Source organism: Papilio polytes, unplaced genomic scaffold (assembly GCF_000836215.1).
Source record: "Papilio polytes unplaced genomic scaffold, Ppol_1.0 DF823901.1, whole genome shotgun sequence".
NCBI classification, from domain to species: domain Eukaryota; kingdom Metazoa; phylum Arthropoda; class Insecta; order Lepidoptera; family Papilionidae; genus Papilio; species Papilio polytes.
The window spans coordinates 515031-528607 of NW_013525303.1; the positions used below are offsets into that span (position 1 = coordinate 515031).

Below are 13577 nucleotides of genomic sequence, written 5' to 3' on the forward strand. Positions count from 1 at the left end.
TATTTTGTCGTTTGATAATTTATCATTATTTTGTCATTTAATGATGCACAACTAACATCATAGCACAATTTTCAACTAACTGGGCTTTTTGGGGCAGGCTACCTCACTGAAAACTCTGCCCATGATTCCGGAGAAAGAAAGAGCAAGAAACCATTGGGTAAGTTGCTATCTATGCTTTAAACTTCTATCTTTTTATCCTACTCCCATAGCAGATAGGTTTCCGTTCTCCAGGTTAAGGTATGTTCCGTCATCTCTGTCACTCCTTTGATCATGTCACCTTTTACGCATTCCATCTATCTCTTTCTAGGCCTAAATCCATAATAATAAAGCCATTTTTAGAAACCTTGGTAGTCCTCTTCCCACATTCTTATTGTAAAGATTGGATGGAAAGGGTCAGTTTTGTGTAATCCAAAAAAGTGGATGCATAGGTAGGGGAAATATCCTATTTCTGTATGTCTCATCTGTTGATTAAAGGTTGAAATGTTCGCTATTATGGCGAATTTCGTTGACTGCTTAAGCTGTAAAAAGTATTTATTTACTTTTTTATTTAATACTTTTGCACAAATAATACAACAAAGCTTAAATTAAGTAATGATAGATTGTTAAGTATTTGGTTTTAAAAATGTTCTTAACTATGACTTTATAAAAGGTTTTATGTGTTCTGTTTGTATAAAACTGTACACCGTCAGCTCCATAAGTAATATATTTTATATACATTTGTATTTAGTCAAATATAATAGATTTTTCATTGATAAAACAAAATGATTTTCTTTTTAACTTGTTCATGAATAATTTAAGTAATCAAAGCTTGTTGATACAGGGTGTTCTAACAGCTAATTTAATTGTAACATTTACAGCCTGTCCCACAATTCTTGTAAACTGTCAGATAACAATCCAACATATGTATAAAATATGTGATGGAAGTATCGGATTTTGGCACTCTATCTGTGACGTCACTTAGCTTTCTGAGCCTCTAGCCATTGGTGGGACAGGCCCTAAGTATTGTTATTTTAAAGTAATGTAATCCGCAGGTCCTCCGAGCACGTTAGCACGTAAGACGGCGCGCAGGTCGCGGTCTGCGGACGCGAGCCGCGCGCACACCGCCAGCAAGACGCAGAGCCGCTCCCGCTCCGTGTACAGGACGCCTATGTACAACAAGAATCCTAACAACTATCCCGCTATTACACCTAAGGTATACTTCGGCCTTTTTAAAGATTAGTAGATTTTTATTAATTTACTGATATTTTTCCTTTAACCATTTCCACTAAGCTCTAGGCTAGTGCTAGGATATGATTCGACATCGGACGTCAGACGAATGGCGGGATTCGAACCATCGACCGCAAAATCGGTAGTCCGTACCCCAAACCATTGGCTATTGGTGCTTAAATATTAAACTGTTACTTTCATGGAACATTCCAGTGATGGTTAGATGGATTCGAAACTAGTCAGAGATCAAACAGTGGTAGAGCCTGCTTTAACATCTTCGCACTGTTGGGCTCGCCCCCAGCAATACCACGACCACACAGAAGACAGGCGTGAAGTGGAAATAATTCCGCGTACAGTGCCGGAGGTCCCACTTTAGTCCCTTTTCGTTCCCACTATTTTCTTATACGAAAAGATGGGGAGGGAGAGTGGATTTGACGGTGGACAAGACGCTTACGAAGGGGTAATATCCTCTTGTACGTCTCCTCCGTTGAATAAGGGTAGGCAACGTATCTGAAATATCGTATGTATATGGACAACTATCGGTTCGCTTTCTTGGCAAATTCAGGTGCGCGAATTCAATTCGTTTCCCACCTTAAAATAAAAAAATTAAACTTGAATTGAGCCGTCTTTAATTCGTATAATACATATATTGTGTTCAAAATACTTGTAAGCTAGTTCAATATTGCTTAAATTTTAATTCTTTAATGTCAGTAGCGAGCACGACAATGCGCGGTCCATACTTGGCCAGTCCGTCCGGGTCATAGATTGTATGGACTCACTGGCGCCAGTTAGCATCACAATGTGCCACTTGATTGACAGACTTGTTGAGCGCTGCTGTCTCACAGTACTGGCCAAGTGTGCCGGATAATTGGTTCACTGGCATGCCAGCATACATATCTATTCCTCGCATGTGCGTTTAACTTACATGCAAGTATGCCAGCTATTGGAGTTTATGGAAATAAATAGATTTGTCGATTTACAGCCTTACAAATAACGCGATATAAAGTTAAACTTAGGAATAAACGGAGTATAAGCAAATATTAGTACAAATTTTGCTTATACTCGGTTTATTCCTAATTCGGTATAAATACCGCGTTTATTTGTAAAGCTGTTAATGAGAAATGTTTGCAAGTTTTATAATAGTATAGATGTGAATGATGTGTGCAGGTGGCGCCGCACACGCCGCTGACGGTGCTGCGTCAGCCGCGCCAGGGAGAGATGGTGGTCTCCATGTCGGGCTCCCCCGTGCTGGTGCCCTCCGTGTACGCGTATGTATCAATATCCATACAAAGGTTCAGGACTAATATTATCACACACACAAAGATTTGTGCAGCTGTGCAAGTGCAATACTACCACACAGAAGACAGCCGTGAAGTAGGAACAATTCCACATATAGTCTAATGATTGTGTGTATTGGAGGCCTGATTTTAGTACCTTTCTCTTTCCACTCTTTTTAGCCTGACTTCCAAAAGGAGGTAGTTCTCAATATGTCTGTATGTTTTTTTTTTTTATATGGAAAGGATGGATTTAAATATATTATTATAATTTTTGACATAAATAGATTATAATTGCTTTTTCTTGTAATTAATAAATGTTTTTATTTTCAGTATGCAACAAGATGAGAAAGCAAGCTGCAATATAATGCTGAAAGATGGCACAATGCTGTCCCTGCAGCCGAGGCAGCTGCGGCAATCTCAGGCTTTCATACCATTCTCCCTGATGGACTCCCACCTCCTCAGCCAGCTGAAGACCCTCAAGGATAACCTGGTGAAGGTGGTGGAACTCGGAGAGAAGACCATTGACAAGTGATTAGTGTTTGAAGGGACTCATTTCAGTGGTTTTATTATGAAATAATATTCATGTGGTGTTTAATTTAATATGTGTCAATTGTGACAAATTTTGTCAAGATTTGGTAAGTTTTGGTAATAAGTACAAACATCCATACATCCAAAGTTTAGTATTATAGTTTTTACTGGACAAGCAAGAGTCCAAATGACATCTTTGTCCATAAAAAGCAGGCAAAAGCCGTAATAGCATAAGTAAAAAACTCTTGGTTTTGCTTCTAGAGGTTTCTTAACACTGTACAATAACTAAGAGGCTTCTTATCCAGTTCTCACTTGGCCAGGTATTGGAGTATGAAATATATGTTTGAATTTTGATGTAACATTAATTTTTATTTTGCCCATGACTGAAATAAAAATAAAAATATTTGTCTATGTCCTTTTACTGTCTCTGGTACAAATTTTGTTCAGATCTGTTCATTTTGGAGTTGTGTGGGTACATACAAAATTTTACATTTATTAGTAAAAGTGTGGACTGTTTATGTTTGATCTGTCTGTCTATATTTAACTGACATTTTTATATCAATTATTATTGTTATGGCTGACTTTTTAGTAGAAATTGACTTAAATGTATTGAATTGTTAAGATATGTAAATAAATGATTCAATTTGTAATTTTTCGTTTTATTCTATAATTTACCAAATCAATAATTAAACAATAATAAAAAATTCGTATCATAATTTCTCTTGGTTTGTCTGTTGGTTGCTTTAGTATCCTTGTTTGCAGAGAGTTTGTTCAACTTCTTTGACGTATTTTTCGGCCACCTTTTGTTGTCTCATAGCCGCCACCTACAAAGTCAAAATATTCACTTTTAAAACCATAAAACTAACTAATTTCAATATAAAAGTATGTTTATGAGAAAATGAACACACTTATGTTGATAAAATTAATTTTTTTTAAGCCTTGCTGTCGTATAACAATTAAAACGCCATCCGCTTTTTCATCCAAGAGCAGTGATTCGATACTTTGGTGAATGCCCAAGGCTTGCACGTATGGGAATCATATAATTTTTCAAATTGCTAATTCGTTAAACTGACAGCTTTAAAAACGGTAGAAAGTGGTAGAAAAAATTGAATATGGCAACATTTACCTTCTGCTTAATGATTTTCCTTTCGTATTTCTCTTGCTGATCTTGCTCCATGCGCAGCGCGACGCCTTCGTTACGGATCTTCTCTCTCAACTCCGTTCTATAAAAAGGAAAGTAAACGATTATTACACAATTTTAAGGAACAACACAGTAATTTAACCAATATATCAATAAAAACCACATAATATCTCGTTAAATATTTCTTGGAGTATTTAAACCTTACCTGGCGCGTTCTTTGTCATTAATTTGCTTCATAATCTCCTGACGGTGCCGTTCGACGCGCGCTTTGCGCTGCTCATCCAACTATAACAGCAAAAACATTCAATTACCGGTAACCGGGTTAATTTTATCTTGTATTCGATCAAGCGTCATGCACACACAAATAAGAAAATGTACTAATCGTTGGAATACGTTGGTCTGTTACCATTTTCTCCTTACGCAGGAATTCTTCGTTCTGTCTAGCCGCGTTGTTGAAGCTCTGCTCGTCTTTCGCGATCTCTCGTGCTATCAGACGATGGATGTCGTGGATCTAGAATAAACTTATGCAGAGTTAACACGAACCACAGTATTTTCCATGTATAGGGTATATTTGTAGCTGGTTTCAGTGATTTTCAGCCTGGAAACTCATAAATAACCATATTAAGAATCTTAGTTGTTCTTTTAGCCATATTGGTACTGACCTGCTGCACTCTGGCCTCGTGCAGTTGCTTCATGTCGCGGTTCCTCTTGATGGCGGCGTCACGCTCTTTGCGCCGGTACTCCCTCTCCACGTCCTCCTGGATCTTCAGGTTCCTGATCCTCTCCAATTCCTCCTTCAGCTCTTGTTCCGCCTGGGAACCAATGCTTACAATAAGATACATAAACAGACGTTCTCTGAAGAACACTAGAGAGACTTTGTTACATACAGCGATCACGTGTTAATTGGTTGATTTAATTAATTATGAAAGACTAGGTTTGGCTTGCGACTCCGTCCGCGTGTAATTAAAAAAAATAATCGTTAGTAGCCTATGTGTTCCATCCAGACCATCCTTTCGTTACGCCATTTAGGCTACAAACTCTAAGAAACATCCATCCATACCTTTGAACTTTCGCATTTACAATATTAGTAAAAAGTAAGATTGATGAGATACGTAAAAATAATTGGACCAAACTTGTCTCGTAACGTATAGTATATAAGGCTTTTACCTTCTGTGCTTTAGCGATATGATCAATCCCTTTCTGCTTAGCGGCTTTGACGGCCTCCGCCTCAGCGCGCGCGCGCGACTCGCGCTCTTGACGACTCTTGAGAAAGTTTGAAATACGCAAATTGAGGATACGCTCTTCTTCGTTCTGAAGTTGCTTGAAGTATAATAGTTCCGCGTTACCTATAAATCAAGTTACTAATATACTGTTGCTGAAATATTATATAACAGTCTATAAAATGTAGTAGAAGTCATTGTTCTTCTTATTACCTTGGTCGAGTATTTCCTTCAGCTTTGCTTGGCGCATGTGCTTTTCTTTCAGCTTTTGCGCTTCGTCGATCCTCATCGCGATGTTGGCCTGGTTCACTCTTATGCTCTCTTCCTCTATGCGTTCCGCTTCCATTATCTAAAAGATAAATAAACGTTATAGTCTACACGGTTAGATCGGCTATCTCTGGTTTACTAGTATTTTAGTTAAAATATTGTTTGTGTGTTACCTTGGCGGTGTCATGCGCTTGTATCTGCTCCTTGAGTGCGGCGAGGTTCTGCAGCCGCAGCTGGTGTCGGCGTTCCTCATCCTGCTCCGCGCGACGCACCGCCGCCTGACGGTTTTCCTCCATTATCGCATCCAGTCTGATAATAATGTAAAATCGATAAAGAGAATCTCCGATCTTAACACTTGTACTACAATATTGCTATAATGATTATCTTTGAAGGAAACAGACAGCATTAGCGTACTTTTAAAAATAGCACATCATTTGTTTGCTAACCTTCTCTCCTCTTCCGTTAGCTCCTTCTTAATGAGATCTTTCTCAGCGATCTGCGCGTCGCGGATGGCGTGGCATTTGGAGGCTAAGATGATGCGGTTGCAAAGCCGCGGCCCCAGCATGTTATCCGCTTTCAGAACTACACACACATTACATCGACTTTCGTTAGTATATCAATATCAGCTTTATTTTATTTTCCCTCTCTTTTCCATTTCACTTATAAACATGACCATATTTTTTTTTTTTTTTATTTATTTAATGCTGCAACTGACGTACTGCCACAAAAGGCTTTTACAGAATACAAACGCTTATTGCTATACTGTAATAAGCACATAGCTGAGTAAAGGCCTTATCCATTCAGCATAGCAAACTTAGTTAAAAAAAATATTAAAGGTTATGATTTTTTTTGATTGATGCTTTATTATTGTGTATTTGTATATATTTTGTTGTTGTTTGTAAAACTTTCGTTTCCTCCGTCATTATTTTTGTCAACTGTGTAATTAAGTGTATGATGTTTGCCTTCTGAATGGATTAAATGACTTTATTATTATTATTATTATTATCACTACATAATATTTTTAGAGGAGAATTTCTGATCTCTTGTAAGGATAAAACTGTTTAACTAGATGTAACTAGGCCAAGATTTCATTTCTTGGGAAACTCACTCTCCGCCCTGGACAAAGTATGGGCAGTCTGATCCGGTCCCTCAAGCTCGAGGTCCGCGGCGCCGGCTGCGACCTGCGCTCCCGGCTGCGGCAGCAACTTCTCCTTCAACAGCTGCTTGCGTTCCTCAGACTCTTTCGCCGCTTTCTGTATCGCTGCTTCCTGTTCGTGCATCGCTTTCAATTGTTCCTCTTGACTTACTATCTGTTAAGAACAGTATTTTATTTATTACTATAATATAAATTATTGTTGGCTAGCTATATTATTTTAATATTGTAATGGGATGCTGTGAAGATGTGTCACTTAATTATTTTATTAATTAAATAAGATGAATTTCTTTTTTCATTTTTTTTTCATGTAAATCGACGTTCTTCGTATTAAGATTAGATTTCCATAACGATATGATGACTAATATTGCATCATACAAACTTACGCATATGACTACCTACTAGTTAATTTAAATATGTCATACTAGCTTTCGCCCGTGACTCCAACCGAGTGGAATAAAAAAAAATTAAGTACTCTATGTGTTCTTACAGAATATTATCTACATCTATACCAAATTTCGTAGAGATCCGTTCAGCCGTTTAGGCTACAAACTCTAACAAACATCCATCCATCTAAACTTTCGCATTTATAATATTAGTAAGTATGAAGTATGATCCAACCGAAATTAAGAAAGCTTTAATACCTTGGCTTGTTTCTTCAGCCTCTCGAACTCTGACTTGTGCATGACGGCGGGGTAATAGTTGGGTTCAGTTTTGGGAATTATCAAGTTCCTCCAACTCTCGCCATTCGGGACCCGCGTGTATTGTTTCTTGGGTATTTCGCATTTGTGAATCGGTTTATTCGTGATTGGAAATTTTAGACGGCATTCTGAAGGTCTGATAATATCAACTTTAATAAATCTCTTTTGGTTATTATAGGCAAAAAATATAATTACTTGTTCTTACCGATGAAGCTGGTAGCAACCTGGGTCACTGCCTTTATGTACTTTATGGTAGGGAATACCCTCGTGATAATTTCTCAACGCTTTGGGCATTTTAGTTTTGTTATATTACAAAAAGCGAGATCTACAAATTATAAAATTATGTCAATCGATGTTTAAACATCGCCTAGCAACAAAAAGTTTGTTTATATTTAGTTTTGATTGCAGAGTAAAAGATCCATTACTCTGATCTCTACAAATATGTAGTTAATGGACCCTACCTATCTACTAATATAAGTATCATGTTATATTTAAGATATTTGAGATTTCTGTTCAAAATATAGGCCAACGTTCATTCTCAGTACTTAAATGTTACGTATTAAATTGCAACATATTGCGCTATCTGATAAGGACGATTTTTTTTTATTATTTGATGATAATATAGATAATTTGTGAATCTCCGAGATAGACTTAAATAAACATAGCAACAGTTTTATGTGTGACCCTGTTATGTACTTATTACTATTTGGGTAATTTTTGAGACACTGTTCTGAATTTACAACTATTTTGTTGTGTTTTACCGGCACACTCATAAGTAGATGTTTAAAACTTTTGTAGATATTGGGATTTCTGACGGCTCCTAGTAAAGAAAGGGGTAATTAATACGTTTTATTTTAGGTAGAAAATTTAATTTTAAACTGGTCACCCATAAAATTAATTGTTGAACACTTTATAAAAGGGTCACCCCGTGGTAAATGTCATAACAACGAATTTGAAATTGTAATATTTATAAAAAAAAACTTACATTTTATGAATAAAAAACCTGAATTTTTAATGTGTTACGGTGTTAGTGATTGATAATATGTAGTAATTATTCGTGTTTTTTAATACCTATTTATTTAATAACTTTAGTATATTATGTAAGAGGTTATAGGAAAAAGTTGAAGATTTGTTTAAACAGATAAATATAATTTCTGATCATGACTGGTTCATCGGAGGAAAAGCCGAAAACGGCGAACTTTTACGTCGCGTCGTTAGTAGTGAGTGAATTTACTTTTCTAATTAATAAAAACGTTAATAAATAAATGATGCAATACCATAGAATATTTTTATTACTTCCTGGTGAATGTGTTCCTAGGATTTGCCCTTGTAAGATTACGGTTAAGTCTATGTAAATAGGAATTAAATAACTAAGAAATGTTTAATGATTTTTTTAGATTCGTTTTTGATAGAATTTGAGTAAGATGTGAATCGTGAGTATTTGATGAAATTCCGTCAAATAGTTCATTATCTATACATGTAATAAAATGGAGTGTCTGTTTGTAATATAAAAAAAAATCCAGATTTCAGGAAGATGGTGTATTTGCGTTTCTGATAACGAAAAACGCATTTAAAATTGTTTTATCTGTCTGTCTTTCCACAAGCCGCATTTGCTCTGAGTAATCTCTGAAATGGCTGGGCAAATTTCGACTGGACTTTTACTGATCAGTAGCCGACAGATGGGCATATGATAGGCTACTTTTATCCTAATATTGCGCGGACGTAGTCGCAGGCAACAGTTAGTTATTAATATATGTTTTTTTTATTCAGGGTGGTGCATTAGCGGGTATATCAGTAGATTTGACATTATATCCTTTAGACACATTGAAGACTCGCTTGCAGAGTGAGCAGGGCTTCCAGAAGGCAGGAGGCTTTAGAGGAGTGTATAAAGGTAACATATACAGTACTGATACTAGCACCCTTTCTAGTGTGATCTTGGACCTGTATGAAGGTTTGGGTCGCTAGTCTACACTGACATTCTAAGGAGAAAGATTTGTATTCTTGTATGTATTGAAATAACTCAAAAACTACTGGGCCAAATTCAAAAATCTTTCACCATTAAAAAGCTATGTTATCAGTGGGGAATATCGGCTATATTTTTTAATTTCATGCAGATGAAGTAACGAGCAACAGCTAGTTATCTATAATTCTAATCACAATGATCAAATTTCCAGGCTTAGCGACAGTAGCAGCTACATCTATGCCTACAACAGCTTTGTTCTTTGTGAGTTATGAAGCAACTAAGAATGTGCTCCAACCGTTAGTGTTGCCGCAGTATGCACCTTTGGTTCATATGTTTGCTGCCAGTGTTGGTGAGTTGGTAAGTATATAAATACTTCATGTTTTTTTTAAATAGTGTATCATATGGATGGAATGGTTTAACCCTTAAATCGACGGAGTTTTTTGTAGCAAAAAAATATTATATGTTACTAACACACTAAAGTCAAAATCTCACGTATTTTTTTAACTAGTTCAGTAGATTTTTTAAATTTGTTGTTTTTCACTCTGGACACTATTGAATTAAGGGTAAAGTTTGTAAAAAACATTTGTATCGAAAAAACCCAACAATCGTCATGTATATGTAGTAAATTATGTTATGTAATAATTATGTTTTTTGAAAGAGTCTTTCAATATAGGTCTAGTTATTTGAGGTTACTCTTACAAGTCGCTTCGCTGTTTCAGCAAATCCAAGTTGGTGATTGCTACTTAGTTGCCATATAAAAGAAATTTCCCATAATCTTTTGTTTCAGCTAGCATGTGTTATAAGAGTACCGACAGAAATAGCAAAGCAAAGGAAACAAACTTACGTAGGTTTGAAGAAAATAAGTGCTATATCCATATTAATGAAAGCGTACAAAGCAGATGGATTCAGGAATGGTCTGTACAGAGGTTTCTTTTCGACAGTAGCGAGAGATATTCCATTCAGTCTGATTGAGTTACCGATTTGGGAGTTATTGAAGACAATGGTTAAGGATCGGAATAATGGAGAAATTACTGGATTCCAGGTTAGTGATAAATGTTTATTTTTTTTTTACTTATTGTAATATTTTAAAGTTCGTAATTCGACCATGTGTACTAATATCATAAATGCTAAAGTTTAGATGGATGTTTGTTAGAGTTTGTAGCCTAAACGTCTGAACGGATCTCGATGAAATTTGGCATAGACATAGAGGATAGTCTGTGAAAAATAACATAGGCTACTTGCTTTTGTTTTTTTTTTAATTCCAAGGGGACTAGCAGGAACAACTACCTAATTAATTTAAAAACTTAGCAGTTTAAAGGTAATTGTAAGAAATATTTTATTACTGCATTTACTAATTCACACTTAAATGGTCAGTTTTAGTTACTGTCGCACTCAGAGACATTTACTTGTATTCTAAACTTGACCGATTTTAACAAATGAGGTGTCATTTGGTTCATATTTTTCTCTAGAATGTCTTAATTGAAAGTTTATTGCTTTTTTATATTGTTTATGGATTTTTTTCTTTACCAGAGTGCTCTTTGCGGTTCGATAGCGGGCGGTTTTACAGCCGCGGTGACAACACCTTTAGATCTCGCAAAGACTCGTATAATGCTTGCCGAAGATTACGCGGAGACCAGAAAGTTGCGGATACGTCCGGTCCTGACCAGCATTTACACTGAGTCCGGATTCCGCGGTCTTTACGCGGGATTTCTGCCTCGAATGATGGCGTTTACTTTAGGCGGTTTTGTTTATTTTGGTGTTTATGATGATTCTAAAAGATTGGTTGAGAATTTTTTGAGGTAGCGTAAAGTTTGTTTTAGGTTATGTTTAAGTGCTTTTGTTTTTCGCATTTAAGGTTATGTAGATGTATAATCTATAGATACTGGTTAAGTCAAGAGTGAGGAAAAAAATTTGGAGGGCTTTTCTTAGGGTTTAGTGTTGTCATTTTTATTAAAATCGTTTGGAAATTGATTTTCGAGTAAACGTCAAACTTGCTTGACACATCTATAGATTATATATCTATGTAAGTACAGATGAATATGTAATATTTGCTTGTGTTAAACATTAAATGAAATTTTGCATTTTTGTACATATTTACATTGTGTAATTTATTAGGGATTTTATGTCAAAATGCGTGATACGGGTAAATTATTTTTATAATAAACTTTTATGTCTTAAAGAACAAAAAATATAATAAATGGTTTTGTATATGTTAGTTGTGTCAAAGTAAAAAATGTTACTTTAAGTAAATAAATTGTTGTATTTTTATGATAAATAAATGTTATTTGTTAATACATTTAGTTTTATTTCCGGAGATAATGTGATTTTTTTTATCTATTAATAAATTTATTCCCAAGTCCTGTTCCATATTTACTGTTTTTGGCAATATTGGCAACAAACAACAAAACAACAGCAAAACTTGTTAAATACATTTTATTGTTGACAAAAATACAATCTTTACATTTCATTATTTATAATTAACGCTATTACGAACTTTTTTTTTACATTGATATACATATAACCTAAAAATTCTACAATTTAACTCCGTTTTGACAGTTTGGCGCGCATTTTTGGTTGCGATCAATGAAATATGAAAATAATCTTTTTAAATCGATCACAACCAAAATAATAGAAATAACATTAAACGTATATTAATGATTATCGAAGAGTAAATATCGAATTCCTTCGAAAACTTTAAACTGTGCACTTCTTAAATGAAATAAAGATGTGACAGTTCTGCAAGTCGTTAAAAAAAGGTTTCTATCTGAATTTATTGTTGATTCTAATTTTATATATTTGTTTATTTATAAAGCCGTGAATTACCATTGTCCATAATAATGCAAGAAAACTTTGTTTGTTTTCAAAGAGAATTAAAAAAAAAAACATTTTTTTCGACATTGGGAGTTCACGGTAAGTTTTATCGGAATAAAAATGCAGAGAAATAGGGAACTAATTTCTTTACACATAAGAAAGTGATGTAAACTATGATTTAAGAGAAAAAACCTGTACATATAAATAAAATTAAAAAGAGAAACTGTCAAATATAACAATTATTCGAGAAACTTATTTTGACTGTCGTTACCGTTTTTTGTTCAAAGTTTTTAAAAATAAAATTAAAAACGACATATTAAATATATGTAACAAGTAAATAATGAATAAAAATCTTTCCTTTGGACAATCATAGCCAGAATTTCTAATTATATATTTAGTTATCTAAATACATAACAGTTGCAAATTCCGAACATAACCAATTCCATAACCAATTTAAAAATAATAATCACATTACAAGGCTTATAACTTTTATGACTTAGGCGATAATTTTCACTTAAAAAACAATCAAATAAAAAAATGGGACTCTGCAAGCATTACCTTTCGGATAAAAAAAGAATTATCAAAATCGGTCCTAGCGGCGGAGTTATGACGTAACATAAAAAACATACAGATGACTTGAGTACCTCCTTCTTTTGGGAAGTCGGTCAAAAATAACAAAAAACACATAGAGAACATTTTTTATAAATACAAAGTTAATTTGACATTAAAAAGAGATAGAAAAAGGTCATTATCACGCGTACAAAGTTGCAGTTTATATTTTGGTTTTAACACAATTTAAAATTATTTTATTACTAAAGGCCTATCCCACCAAATTGTAAATTGTCTGATCCAACGTGTAAAATATGTGATGGAAATAACGGATTTCTTTTACCATATATCTTATCTGACTGTGACGTCATTTTTGAGCTATCTGAGCCTCCAGCCAGTGGTGTGACAGGCCTTAACTGTTGCAAAATGTAGGTCGGTAAAACAGCATCGAAAGAGAGACGGCAATCATAATGGCTTTAATACACATGCAATCGGTTGTTTCATCAGGACTAAATGAGATACGAATGTATAAGTATAAAAGAAACAAATATATAGATATGCGTAGGTTTATAAATACATATTTAAAAAAACGTGGAGGAAATAAATAAAGATCTAACGAAAAAATAGTTGGAGATGGACTGTTTTATCGACGGTGTGGTTTTATACGCGGTTCAGACTTAGCCAGTACAGTTGGTCAATCAGCACAATGACTGGAATGTCAATCAACTAGCAGTGTTAAAGCTAACTGGCGCCTGTAAGAA

General features: G+C 34.9%; 3 protein-coding genes across 4 annotated transcripts in view; 2 read left to right on the plus strand and 1 right to left on the minus strand.

The window, feature by feature from the left end:
* Positions 1-3370, plus strand: part of LOC106102913 — a 5644-nt gene extending 2274 nt beyond the window's left edge. The window contains exons 4-7 of one of the 2 annotated variants that reach the window (XM_013282528.1): positions 98-157; positions 1032-1192; positions 2374-2474; positions 2814-3370. In XM_013282528.1, coding sequence (XP_013137982.1) covers positions 98-157; positions 1032-1192; positions 2374-2474; positions 2814-3015 — 524 coding nt within the window. In that variant the 3' untranslated portion in view covers positions 3016-3370. The remainder of the gene's footprint in view (positions 1-97; positions 158-1031; positions 1193-2373; positions 2475-2813) is intronic. The other variant, XM_013282529.1, reaches the window with a different exon arrangement.
* A 279-nt stretch (positions 3371-3649) lies between these two features.
* Positions 3650-7788, minus strand: LOC106102914 (cilia- and flagella-associated protein 45-like). Its single transcript, XM_013282531.1, has 12 exons — positions 7699-7788; positions 7437-7629; positions 6748-6949; positions 6086-6221; positions 5813-5948; positions 5586-5721; positions 5320-5498; positions 4815-4964; positions 4559-4663; positions 4358-4437; positions 4138-4234; positions 3650-3835 (listed from the first exon to the last, which is right to left on the minus strand). The coding sequence occupies exons 1-12, from the start codon at positions 7785-7787 to the stop codon at positions 3755-3757; spliced, it is 1584 nt and encodes a 527-aa protein (XP_013137985.1). The 5' UTR covers position 7788; the 3' UTR covers positions 3650-3754.
* Positions 7789-8450: 662 nt separating this feature from the next.
* On the plus strand, positions 8451-11667 carry LOC106102849 (S-adenosylmethionine mitochondrial carrier protein homolog). Its single transcript, XM_013282442.1, has 5 exons — positions 8451-8713; positions 9264-9384; positions 9668-9813; positions 10244-10498; positions 10987-11667. Exons 1-5 carry the CDS (start codon positions 8654-8656, stop codon positions 11257-11259), a joined length of 855 nt encoding a protein of 284 aa, XP_013137896.1. The 5' UTR covers positions 8451-8653; the 3' UTR covers positions 11260-11667.
* The last annotated feature ends 1910 nt before the right edge of the window (positions 11668-13577 follow it).